Below are 13,170 nucleotides of genomic sequence, written 5' to 3' on the forward strand. Positions count from 1 at the left end.
TAAATTTTAAAAATAATTCTAACTATCAAAAAATATTTAATTTTCACTTAATTTTTTTTAAATTCACTTTAATCTGTATAATACTATATATAAATATATATCTTATACACAATTTTTATTCTTATTTTACACTTTATAACATAATTGGTAACTGATTTTTTTTAAATATAATTATTAATTTAATTTTTTAAATTTATAATTTTTTAAAAATAACCATTTTTTAAAATATTTTTTATAGAATTGTCTCAAGTTTTTTTTTCTATTTAATAATTTTTACTGTTAATATTCGGGTACTTTTTTATTTTTATTATTATTTTTATATATTAATTTAATTAATTTATATATTATTAACATATAATATTATAAAAGAAACAATTTATATATATATATATATATATATATTAATATATTAATGAATGATGATCGAGAGACGGTTAGCCTTGAAAATGGTGGTTGGTATTAGATAGATCATTAATCTATTCACAACTAACCATCGTATACAAAAGTTTCCTTAGTCAAACCTATTGAATGAGATACTAATAAGTTTGCGTCAGAATAAAACTGATAAGTTTTAAGTTTAAATAATTTAAAAACTAACCAAATACTACAAGTTAATATAAAAATAATAATTTATATACCTTTAACCTTTTATCTATTATTAATTTAAATTTATGTTTATAAATTTGTTTATATAAATTTAACAAATGTAAAATACTAATCATAAATATCCATTTAAGAAAATTGAATTATTTTTTACACTAATAATATGTTGAATTCTTATTAATAATAAATTGTATTGTTTGGCATATTTTCTCAAGTTATATTAAATTAGTTGATTAAAATAATCTTTTAAACCTATTTTTCTTTGATGTATAATATATTTATCATTTATTATTTATTATTATGTCACTTAATATATACCAATTAGAGGTTTGTTATTTATAATTTATTTCCAAAATATGATTCTGAAATGTGAAAATAAATTATTTGAAAAAAGATTTAGTTTTTTCTTTTAAATAAATTTTCATACAATTAAATAAAAAATTATCGTGTCAAATGCGTAGCCATTAATTTTACATGGACATTGCATTCAATGTAGGGAAGTAGAGAGAAGACAGAGACCTTTAATGTTTATTGGCATTACATTGCTTTTGCGTAGACACAAAAACCTTTCCATTTTATTTTTGCAATTAAATTTGGTTTACCTAACACTTTCTTTTTTTATTCCATGTTCCTTTATTTGTCTCCTTTAATATATTTTTTTAGAAAAATAAGTTACGATTACCTATCATCACATTTTGAATTTATTTCTTTTATTTTCTATATTTCTTTTATAAATTATAGAAATAATAAAATCATATTAAAAATTAAAAAAAAAACATAATATATATGAATATAGCATTTATAATCTTTAAAACAATGTTATTCTGTTATTCTTTAAACTAAACAGATAAAAATAAAAGTAATATTAAATACATTTTTGGGAGTGCCTTCAAACTAGTTATATACAATTTTACTACATGGTATAAAATTCAGTATAACTAATACTCTCTCTTTTTTCCTTACCCATTTATTTTAAGACAAAAAAAAATTATACTTTATAACCTTTAAAATAAAAATAACGTTAATTATTATCATATTTTTAGGTATATAGTTACATGCTATTAATTTCTAAATATGTGATAAACTCACTATAAATTATAGGAAAAAATATATAATAATCAAGGGCAAGTTAGAAGTTTAAAATAACTTAGTATAACATTAGGATTCAGCCCTTAACATTTGAGAAAATGAATACAAAAAAATTAAATTTAAATTTAATTTAAAATTACACAAAAATGTATATTTTTTAAATCATGTGTAAGGAAATAAAAATATATATTCATTTTATTTGAGAAAATAACAGTTTTTGAAACATTTTAAAAATTATATGATAATAATTTTTTTGAATGATTAAACATTATAATATTATAAAACAGTTTAAGGAGGAAGATAAAGTTATAAGTTTACAGTCATCTAAAATTGACCATAAATTTAAAACTTTACTTACAAAGGAGTATTTCAAGATACATAGGTTCAACAAAGAAAGGAATTCCTAAGAAGACTAAGTTGTAGCACCATCGTCCTCAAGCTCTTGCTCCAGGAGAATCTCTTTAACATTTGCTCACATCCAAGTGGATGATCATCGCAAGAGAAATACATACATACAACACAAACAAGCAAGGGTGAGCTAGGTATAAAAAGCATGTTATCAATCAAGTATGTCAAGCATACAAGGACCATAACACAATACAGACTATGACCAAATGCATTTTGTTGATACCAATGACCGACCATGTGATTTGACCATCCGGACTAGTATGAAATGTCAAGTTTCAGGGGTTTGTGCACTTGTGGTGGCCTATACTGCTTTGCAAAGCCATTGCTATGAGTTTCACCCTACCACACGCACAAGTGTAAGTCCATTATCACTCATCTTGAGCCATACTGGAAGCACTCAAGACTAGGACCTCCTGCTATTCTCACCACATGACTCATCACTCTCAACTTGAGCGTGAATGATCATTAGAATTTCAGGATAAACCCCATAAAGACACTCCGGCCATTCATACGGTCAATCACAACAAACTACAGGACATCACCATGTAACCTCCCTTGAGGATCATGGAATTACGTCAAATAACCATACTTTTACTTTAAGACCTAACTCAAGACATGAACAAGCAAATCTCATAATATTATCACATTGGATCCATATGAAACCATATACATATAACCTTTCACTTTTACATTGCATACAAAAACATATGTATAATATTAATTATACTTCAAAAGACCACAAACAACCCAACAAGTCATCAAAAATCGCAATGAAACCATTTAATATACATTAACAAACAATAACAGTCCAAGAAGAACCACTAAATAACCCAATACCCCTTAAACTCATACTTATACAAGGAAAACAACTTTGAAACTATCACCAACAGTTCCGAAAGGGTCAAAACCCCCCATAACGAACCAAAGAACGTCCAAAACGGACGTCCGAAACTCCCAAAACGTCAAAAACATCAAAAATACTCAATCTGCCACACATAATTCGCTCAGCGCACCTCCCCTTGTGCGCTAAGCGAATTTGTCTACAGGGGAAACTAAATTCTGCAAATTTTGGCAACCCAATACCCCAGAACTTGTTCTAGACCTCTTTCCCAACTTCTAATGATCCTAGATCAAAATGTAAGCTTAATCAAACTTGCCTAGATGGTTCTAAACATTTCTAACATCAACCTTGAGTGATCAAGCATAGGTTTCTACTCTAAAACCTCTAATACCTCAACTTAGATCCTCAAATCTTAAACTACCACTTTGAACCTATTTTTAACCAATTTTATGATCTTAATAAGTCAAAATAGACTTACTAGCATTACCTTAATAACCCATTGACACCTTAGACCTCAATTTCTCCAATTCACCTCCTTGGTTCCTTTAAAACAGCCCAAACAATGCATACTTACCTTACCTTCCACTTGATTCATCAACCTAAGGACCCAATTCCACTTCTATCATTTTTGTTATGTTTTAGACAAATTTTATGATCCCAACAAGTCACATTTGACTTGGCTAAGTTGCCCCAACACTCCAAAGGCCCTTTTAACTACACTAGCTCAAAATCACTATGTCATAGTTCCTCTTGAAATGATACAAAATAGTGCCTAACGCTTGACCCTTTTTCTAAATCAGATTTATAACAGAAATCTCACAACAAGCACTTCCAACATAACCCATTACAGAAATCAATTAATCCAAAATAGCTTACAGCCGCAACATTACAGGTTCATAAATTAACACCCAAACATATGCACATTTCAAATACTGAAACCTAGACCAAGCACAACAATTCATTTCGAAATTTATCATACCCCAACATCACACAACAAATTTAAATAAAGACAGAACTAGCTCCCCTTACCTCTACTTGACAGCACAGTAAAATTGAACCTTGCCCGCTCTCTTGCCCTTAAAGGAAATACTAGGAACACCTATAGATTGTCAATTTATGGTATGAGACAAAATTAGGAACCTAAAAGGAGTTGGAATTTAAAGAGAAAAAGTAGAATGCACATGCAATCCAAATTTATTGCATGCATTACCGCTCTAAGATGCACGAAAGAGGGGAAGATGACTTACTGGTGACAGGACGAGAAATCAATTGGTTAAAATGGAAACTCACTACGCTGTGAGTGTTTGGATACCACCTAATCAAAAATTTACTGATTCAGTGTTGAGAAACATAAGAGAAAAGGTGCAGAAGAAGAAGAAACTGAAATTGATGAAACTGTCGTTCAAAAAATGGGTTGAATCTTTGAACATAGTATTTAATAAAATTTCATTTTATTAATAAAAACTTGGTCATATCACCTGGCCACAGGTATTCATTTCCAATTCTACTTTCTTTTTCGGTCTTTACAGTTTCCCCAAATATAAAAATTAATTAAAACTTAATTTTATTCGATTAAGAATACTTAGTATAATGGAATGTCTATACTTTACCATTAAAATTTATGTCTTCGAGATTTATCAACCACAAGTTATGTAAACAATTACTTTTACAAAAAAAATTATATTAAAATTAACTTTGAATTTAAATTTCTAGAAATCAAAATATGAAATAAAAAATAAACATAAAAGACATTTTATTGTTGAAATTTCTGCACAATTAAACTTGGCAAATACAAGGATACTAATTTTGCATGGCAGAAAACTGAAAACATAAGATATTGGAATCCTTTTAATATTTAGTATCCACATTTCAATTTTATTTTTCACCTAAATGGGTTTCTTGTGTCTCTTTCTTTCTCAACAAGTTTTCTTATTTCATAGTTCTTTATTTGTCTGTTTTTTTAATGTGGGAGTACGAATAATAACATTTTACATTAATTTATTTAATTTTCAAGTATTTATTATTTTTTTGTAAATAATACTTAAAATCATATTACAAATTAAATTATTTTAATATAAACGAAAATAATGTTCACATTTTTTTAATTCTTATTGTAAGATCTTAATTATTTATTCTTTCATTGACAATTTTTAAAAAAATTTATTAAAGCTGAAAGAAACATGTGTAATGACGAAGGACCCCTTTCATACCGTTTCTCTAACCAGCTGTTGAAATCATAACGGCTAGTTAACCATTTTTATTTTAAATATATAAAACCAACTTACTACAATCTCACACGCATCAAAGAAAGAACAGACGCTCCGAAGACCACACGCATCAAAGAAAGAACAGAAGAAGAGAACTAAAGAAAGGTTATGGCAACTCAGTACTGCATACCAGAAGACGATATAGAAATGAATGATGACTTTTTCGAGAACTTTGAAGCTCCCAAGTTTGTGGATTTCACGGCACCTGATTCTTGCCGTCCCGGCGATGACAGCCACTGGTTCTGCTCACGTGTTGGTAGTTTAACTTCTCATTTCTTTGATCTTATTCCAAATCTTTTTCATCTATTTGATTAGCAATGATATGACTTTTTCTAAAAGGATGTGACCGAAAGCATGAGCAAGAGTTGGATTCTGAAACTCTCTACAAGAAATTTGTTCTTAGGGTTAGTTGGTCTTTTCTTATTCATTTTTGTTTCGTTCACTCTATTTATAGACATAAATATGATGGTGATTGGGTGAATAAATCTTGGATTTTCAGGTTATGGCTACAAGAAGTCCCAATGTACGCCTCAGAAAAGCTTTGAAAAAAAGAGAAGCAAGGTACCGCATTCTTAAACCAGTAAACTAGTTTATACACTCACCATGATCAATATGAAACTTGTAACTGGAAAACATTCTTTAATTTCCTTCTTTAATATCTTCAAGAACGTTTAATCATTATGATGTTTGGTTATTTTTTTCAGCGCAAATTTGAAGTGCCCCCATTCAGCTCCTGCAAAGTCAAGGGTGTCAAGGATGAACTTTATTTCGTCATCACCACTCAAGATGACCGACAAGAACGTCCAAGTTAAACCTCTTTCTAAGGTTGCAGCAACCCCCAATGCTAAGGTGAGGCCATCACCTCCGGTGGCCAAGACCTTGACCACTCCAAGGAATAATCAAAAGAAGGTTTCCAATGTAGAACCGTTTAGAAGTGTTCAGAGTAAGAAAGTGTTGACTGTTGGTGTGCCTAAGAGCAGAGTGGTGTCTAAGGCTCTTGTTTTTCCCTCGCCTAAGAAGGTCATAAAGATCAAGAATTCTATGGAATTTAAAACACCAATGAGAGCACTGTGTTCAGCAATGAAAAAGCTTGAACTCAATGGAGTCAAGAAGAATGAAGAAGGAGGAAGCAACTCATTGCCAGTGACTGCCTCAAAAAAGCAATTGAGGGGAAGAGTAATCAAGAGCCGTGTGTTTGATTCCTTGAGTTCTAATAATCTTAAGGAACCAGAAACTAACTCAATGTCAAGTTTGAAGGAGAAGAAAGTGAAGAAAGACACTCAGAAAGGACAGGTTGCTAAGCCTCATCAAAATGACTTTAGTGATATGGAGATAGATGAAAAATCTAGTCATGAATCAGGAACTTCAGCCAGTGGTGCTGAAATATCCCTTGGAGATGAAATTTCCCAAGAACCAACAAGAGGGGAGAACTTAGTTATAGTTCAAGTTTTGTCAGAAGCTTCCAAATGTTACACTACCTCACTGTCAAATTCCAACAATAAAGAAAAGATAAATGAAGAGATGAGGAACTCGGTTTCTGCAAAGGGAAAAGTTTCTGAATCCACCAAGAGAAAGGCCGAAGAAAAATCATTAGCTTATTCTAATGACAAAGAAAATGGGAGGCAGCTCATTGAAAATGATGACAAGGAAAATGCTTCAATAGTTCATGAAAATATGTAAGGATTTGATTTCTCTTAATAACATTTGACTTTCATTGTTTTCTTAAATTTGGTGAAATCAATGAATTCTTGGCCGCTGCAGAGAGATGAGTACCGACGTGTTCCAAAAGAAGGCTATTCTTGGAAGCAAGCATGAGGATGAATCGAGAAAAACACAAAAGGTCTGGTCTTAGTTATAGATTAATGACTACTTCCAGTCCACTTTATTGAATGATTATAACGTTTATGATTTTGACCTTAAAACAGAAATCTTCAACGACCACAACTACTTATCCGATTGTGAAGTATAGAAAATTAAAACCCACAAATCCCAAGCCTTTTAAGCTGAGAACTGATGTAAGTAAGCGAAGGTGATTGTATTTAAGTTTATTTATTTGCTAAAAAACAATTTATTTTAATAAGGTGTGATTCATGTTATTTTTTATGCTGCAGGAAAGGAGAATTCTTAAAGAAGCAAACTTGGATAGAAAATTTCTCTCACCATTAAAAGAAACCGCAGTTAAAGGTGGTGGGACAGCAATGAAGAAACATCGGAACCTAGTGAGTTCAGTTCCATTGTGAAACTTTCGTTATTGTTGAATATATAAAAATTGACCTTTCTCTTTATTTTCTTTCAGAAAAGTGAAACTGTTTACACAAAAAATGAACCAGACACTGATCATTACAGCAGTTGTGACGAGAAATCACGCCCAAAAACACAGGAAAACCAATATGTAAGTTCATGCACCGAAGAACATCTTCACCTATAAATATTTTAGCAGTATTTTAGATAGTGACTGAAGACTTCCCAAAATGTTACGCAGGGTGGCATTCAAATTGACAACTCCAGCTGCAAAGTGCAACGTAAATTATCTGCTACAACACCTTGTAAGAATTATCCACGTCCTAAACTTCAGAAACCCAATGATGTGAGTGATAAATTCAAAATAAAATCTGAAATGACGCAGCTTAAAGTTCTGAGACCTCTGAGGTAAGTAATAGTCAGATTCTGAAACATGTTGTGTTTGTAGTAAGCAACTTTGATTCCAATGGAAATGTCTACTGCAGTGCTTTACCAAGGAAGAAAGAAAAGGCTATCATTGCAACAAAACTTAGTCTTATTATGGAAAAGCCATCAGATATTGTGAAGCCAAAGGCAGCAAAGCCACGGAAGGCATTAACCGTTCCTATCGAACCAAAGTTTCACCGTTTACATGTGCCAAAGGATTGCAACAGGAAACGCACTTGAGAAATTATTTATTGGAGACGGAGTGGCGTTGTTCAATATCATCATTGAATTTTTACTTGATGAAAAAAGTGTATTCTAGTAAAGTAACTATATCATCATTGAATTTTTAGTTGATGAAAAAAAGTGTATTCTAGTAATGTAACTTCCCAGTAGATCTGTAAATTCACGTGGAGAAAACTTTTTTTTGTTACCACAGCATTAAAATATGATAATTGTAAGTTTGGACAGGGTTCATTTGAACTATTTGTTTAAGTTTTGATTTGTGAATAACATTAATTCTTTTTTGTGCCACTTGCTTTTCTTTATAAAATCCTCTCAACTGATTGAACCATTTAAACAATTAGTTAAATTAATTGCAAACAATAAATTTATTAATATTTTGTAATTATTCCGAAGCTACCGTTATTATATTAAACACACTATAAAAGTGAAATAAGACTTTGATATTAATGAATACATTTCTATTCTCAAATCAGATTGCGAGAAAAGAACTTTATCAATCATTTAAAATCTTTATAAAACATATCAATGAACTTAAAATAAATAATGGATGAATTATTGACTTTGAAAAAATAGACAACAGTTTTCTATAAAGAATCGTATAAATAAATAGAAATGCATAGAGTACTTGTCACCCTTTTATTGGATAATCAAGTAAAGTTAATAGATTTTAAAAAAAAAATAGTGAACAACCTGAAGAAAATAATCCCATGTTATGCCTACGTAACCATGATAATTTAACACAAACAAGAAATTGGGTTGATCTGGGAATTTTTGTTATGACAATGACAAACAAAGACAACCCGATTTTACACGGTATGCTAGTGATTTTGAATACATGGCCACTTGAAATGTTTTGCTTGTAGACATCAAACTCGTAGATTTTGCAGCATTTGATTAGCCAGTCTCCTTATTTGCTTTCTCTACTCTCTTCATTCCCCTTTGTTCTTGATTATGTTCTTTAATTTCTCATTTGCAGCCACAAGCTCAGCAGTTATGCCTGGTTCATTGGCTGAATGCCCTGCATCTGGAACCACCTGTTTCATCGTATGATACATTAACTTGACCATGCTATGCATATGATTATGTGGAAAAACCTCTTAGTTCCTAACTGCCTGTGTGAGTTTCTTGATAAGAAACCAAATCTAAGAAAATATCACTTTAAGATCTCTGAAACTTCTTTCATAATTAGCATAGCATGCAGAAAAAGCAAACAAAAAGAGCAAATGATCAAAAGCAACATTTTAGTCTCACCCTAAAATCTGCCTCTGGCCAAGCTTTATGAAGATCCCAGGCTGACATCATAGGACAGCACATATCATATCTTCCCTACAAAGTTAAGAAAGAAACACATCAAGAATCTACATTATAGAGGCTACAGCATTAAGGTTATTTTACCTGCACGATTGTGGTGTTGATATGCCTAATTTTATCAATTCTGTCCAACAGGTATGAATCAGTGGGGAAGAATCCCTTGTTCACAAAATAGTGGTTTTCAATCCTTGCAAATGCCTGATAGAAAAATATATTTGTTATCACTCATCAGCACATGTTAAAGAATCTCAACCACAAACAACTATAAAACACAAATGTAAATAAATCCTAAACTAAAGAGAAAAAGGTTTTAGACTCCTTTGTTTATTCTTTTTCTTGTATGTATATCCAAAAAGCAACTCTAATTGACTAGGGATTGTCTGACATTACAAATTTTGACAAGATAGAAAACAAGTTTAAAGTGTCTAAAGAAGAAAGGGCAGTGCTAGGGAAAAACACCAGTTTGTCACTCTGCCCACTTATTTTCCTCCTTTAAGACTGCAAAAATTATTAACCATTTCTCTACAAGAGAAAAATGTTTTCCACAAACTAATAACGGAATTCAAGCCCAAAACACCAATAGAAACATTTATATGGAACAGAGATTTGTAAAGTTGTGCGCTTCAAACAATGGCATATTAGTATTTTTTTTAAGAAATACATTTGAATTGCAAATTTTACACAAACAATGGCATATTATTTTCAACCATTCAAAACAGAGAGATTGATAGATTTAGGGGAAGTAAACATTACAAATTATGGACGTTACACGGCACAGTGGGATGGGATTTGGAAAGTGAATAGCAAACACTTTTCAGACAACAAGCAGATTATTCTTAACTTGATGAACTTACCAATGAAAAGTAATCATCATCCCCTTTTTTGATATTATCTTCATTTGGGAGAAGATGAGCAGTCATCATTTCCCATTTAGTCCATGCTCTAGCAGCTGCATACTAAGAACAAAGACATAGATAAGTAAACAAGAAAAAATCTTGAATTCATTCATAAATCACATTCAAACAAGTACTGTTCTAGAAAGGGGTTGATATCTTTTGGCAGCAATTGGACAAGGGAAGAGAAAAAGAAAATTTTAGGGCTGTCCTTTATACATTTAACAAAGAAACTGTGCCCCAAACCTCCTCAGTCAAATAGAAAACCCCGTGTGCGGTGGCATTGAATGTTTCAATATATGCAAAAAAGCCACTCTAGACAATCCAGTCAGGTAACATACTCATGGATAAGCTCATTATTCCTCATTTCATATTCGAGGATATGTTGGAAACATAGTATTGTAAAACATAGATTTCTAAACTAGTTCTAAGAAGAGTTAAGGCCAAAAAGAGGATGCAGCAGCTCTGAAACCAAACTAGTATTTAAAGAAGTCTTGTTATGATTATGGGAGGACAAGATGCAGAAAGGCATGCTGAGATAAGAAAACCACTGAGACACTAACCTGAGTTTCGATATCATTGGAGTTTAATCTCTTATTATAGGCATCAACGAAACATCCTCTCTCACTTTCAGGAATAAGATCTCTAAAGGGCTCCCAAGCTGACATGAGACAAAATGCACCAATATCAACCACTTAAAACTTAAAGGTCAAGATTCTGATGAACAGAAAGCCAGAAATCACAATCAAGTCAAATATGAGATTATGCAAAGCTACAACGGAAAACATTAAATTATTAAAAGAATATAGAAAAATACAAAGCTGCCACATAATTTCATACATCAAATAAGTCAAACCTCTTCAAATCTTTAAAAGGAAACCTTATTATGCATGGCAAATATTCAAACTTAATGCACCAGAAAATTAGATGAAAAGACAGCTCCATACCATCAGGATATATTGCAGCAGCGCCACCCTCATAAAACCAATCAATTTCTTTCTTCCTTAGGAGGAAAATTCCCCTGAGGATCATGCCAGTAACCTTGTAACAAAATGATAATAAGGTATTTTAAAAAGTGAACAACATAGCACGGAAACAAACTCCTTAATTATATGGAGTACACAATCTTGAGCAGTACTGGAAAAATAATAGTAATAATAGAAATATAACAATAATAATAGTAAAAGGAGACATCATTATGACATAGTAAGAAAGAAACCAATCATAACCAAGAACAGAGTTAAACACCTTGTCTGGGTGAGATTGACTGTATGCAAGGGCAAGCGTGCTTCCCCACGATCCACCAAATACCTGCAAATCATACAGGTCAGAAAATGATATCTAATTACATAAGAATATTGAATCACAAAATGTATACTGAACACAACCGATGGTGTAAAATAACCTGCCATTCTGTAATTTCCAAATGTTCTCTTAGCTTTTCAATGTCATCAATGAGATCCCATGTGGTGTTTTGCTCTAAGCACGCATGTGGTGTGCTTTTCCCTGCACCTCGCTGATAAAGATAATAATTGTGAATTTGTGCTATAGCACACAAGCACGGGAGACCATTACTGCACTCAGAAACTAACCTGATCAAATAGAACGATTCGATAAAAGTCCGGATCAAAAAATCTTCGGTTGCTTGGGGAAGTTCCTCCTCCAGGGCCTCCATGAATGAAGACAACCGGCTGTCACAAAATGCTTAGAAAATGATGAATCAAATTTTCTTTTTACCGTTATTTACACTTTGCCCTCAAATTAAATAAATATAAAACAACCAGAGTGTTAATGCGCATAATTTAGCTTTCCCAAAGGATGTAAAGTATGTAAATGCTTAGATTCATCCAAGCACATATGCATGTGTAAAGATAGGTTTTAGCATTACAGTTCACACAGCTGCATTTATACTTAGAACCACTAAAAAACGGTCCATTGCCTCCCATTCCAATCTTGATCCAAATATAAACATATAAGCCTACTGCATGTATAGAAAATATAAAAAAATACATATTCAATCCATTGTTGGAGGCGAGTCAATTGCTACTCACATGGCCACTGGGGTTTCCTGATTGCTCCCAGTATATTGTGTGAAGATCTGAAACCTTCAAAAATCCTGTACTGTAGGGTTCTATTTGCGGGTAGAGATTTCTGACAAGTTTTTCGGATTCCTTTTCTGAAGCCATCAAATTACTAGATATTGGTTCAATTCTATGATCAATGCTTTGCATGCGAATAACTAAGGCCTTTCTGCCTGCGCATCACACCAAAACCGCAAATTTTAGAAGACCCTTGTGAAGATATAAATTTATTCAATATAACAATGCAGAAATAGATTCAACAGTAATGAAACACAAACATTGGACGAGACAAGTGACCCACATAACCCTATCATTGTATCACATAATTAATAAACTATCTAAACAAATCTGGAAAGTGGAGGCAGAGAGAGAGAGAGAGAGGGTACCTGAAGAAGGGATTCCTGGGTGAGAGAATGGAAGTGAAATGGGAAATTTGAAAGTTAGGGAAGGTAAGAAGGAGGCGAGGAGGGTGTTTGGAATAGAACCCAACTTCATTCTTTTGGGTTTATTATGAACTTGTGACAGTGATTATTTTATCCAATTAGCACTTGCCAACGAAAAGGTCACTCACTACATTGTGTCACCTCGTAATTGGTCATCTTGTCGTGTCTTTTGTTTGTTATAATCCGTTTGTTACATCTAAAATCACCTCGATACAAACAAGGCAATTACAATTACGAATTTATTTAGTTATTTATGTTTATTATTAAGTGTGAAGTTGGATTAAATACATGAAGTATGTCAAGAATATTAGAGCAAATCATTCC

At 32.0% G+C, this 13,170-nt stretch overlaps 2 protein-coding genes across 2 annotated transcripts; one reads left to right on the forward strand and one right to left on the reverse strand.

Annotated features, from left to right (window-relative positions):
* Positions 1-5,244: 5,244 nt before the first annotated feature.
* On the forward strand, positions 5,245-8,358 carry LOC106775291. The gene is made up of 10 exons (XM_014662397.2): positions 5,245-5,464; positions 5,548-5,612; positions 5,708-5,769; positions 5,913-6,884; positions 6,970-7,048; positions 7,134-7,223; positions 7,320-7,427; positions 7,505-7,600; positions 7,691-7,857; positions 7,935-8,358. Exons 1-10 carry the CDS (start codon positions 5,317-5,319, stop codon positions 8,113-8,115), a joined length of 1,968 nt encoding a protein of 655 aa, XP_014517883.1. The 5' UTR covers positions 5,245-5,316; the 3' UTR covers positions 8,116-8,358.
* A 367-nt stretch (positions 8,359-8,725) lies between these two features.
* LOC106775132 (proline iminopeptidase) lies at positions 8,726-12,930 on the reverse strand. Its single transcript, XM_014662194.2, has 11 exons — positions 12,790-12,930; positions 12,374-12,576; positions 11,915-12,013; positions 11,728-11,838; positions 11,571-11,633; positions 11,270-11,363; positions 10,886-10,983; positions 10,284-10,385; positions 9,514-9,627; positions 9,370-9,444; positions 8,726-9,152 (listed from the first exon to the last, which is right to left on the reverse strand). The coding sequence occupies exons 1-11, from the start codon at positions 12,896-12,898 to the stop codon at positions 9,048-9,050; spliced, it is 1,173 nt and encodes a 390-aa protein (XP_014517680.1). The 5' UTR covers positions 12,899-12,930; the 3' UTR covers positions 8,726-9,047.
* Between the last annotated feature and the right edge of the window lie 240 nt (positions 12,931-13,170).

This window comes from Vigna radiata, chromosome 10 (genome assembly GCF_000741045.1).
Source record: "Vigna radiata var. radiata cultivar VC1973A chromosome 10, Vradiata_ver6, whole genome shotgun sequence".
Classification (NCBI taxonomy): Eukaryota; Viridiplantae; Streptophyta; class Magnoliopsida; order Fabales; family Fabaceae; genus Vigna; species Vigna radiata.

What these genes read in the sequence shown, in the direction of transcription:
- LOC106775291 (XM_014662397.2), top strand. Translation starts at nt 5,317, where the DNA reads ATGGCAACTCAGTACTGCATACCAGAAGACGATATAGAAATGAATGAT. An exon ending in AATCGAGAAAAACACAAAAG is followed by an intron (nt 7,049 to 7,133) that starts GTCTGGTCTTAG and finishes ACCTTAAAACAG; the next exon opens with AAATCTTCAACGACCACAAC. An exon ending in AAACACAGGAAAACCAATAT is followed by an intron (nt 7,601 to 7,690) that starts GTAAGTTCATGC and finishes AATGTTACGCAG; the next exon opens with GGTGGCATTCAAATTGACAA.
- LOC106775132 (XM_014662194.2), bottom strand. Translation starts at nt 12,898, where the DNA reads ATGAAGTTGGGTTCTATTCCAAACACCCTCCTCGCCTCCTTCTTACCT. An exon ending in CCCAGGAATCCCTTCTTCAG is followed by an intron (nt 12,577 to 12,789) that starts GTACCCTCTCTC and finishes TGTGATGCGCAG; the next exon opens with GCAGAAAGGCCTTAGTTATT. An exon ending in TGGAAATTACAGAATGGCAG is followed by an intron (nt 11,634 to 11,727) that starts GTTATTTTACAC and finishes TATGATTTGCAG; the next exon opens with GTATTTGGTGGATCGTGGGG.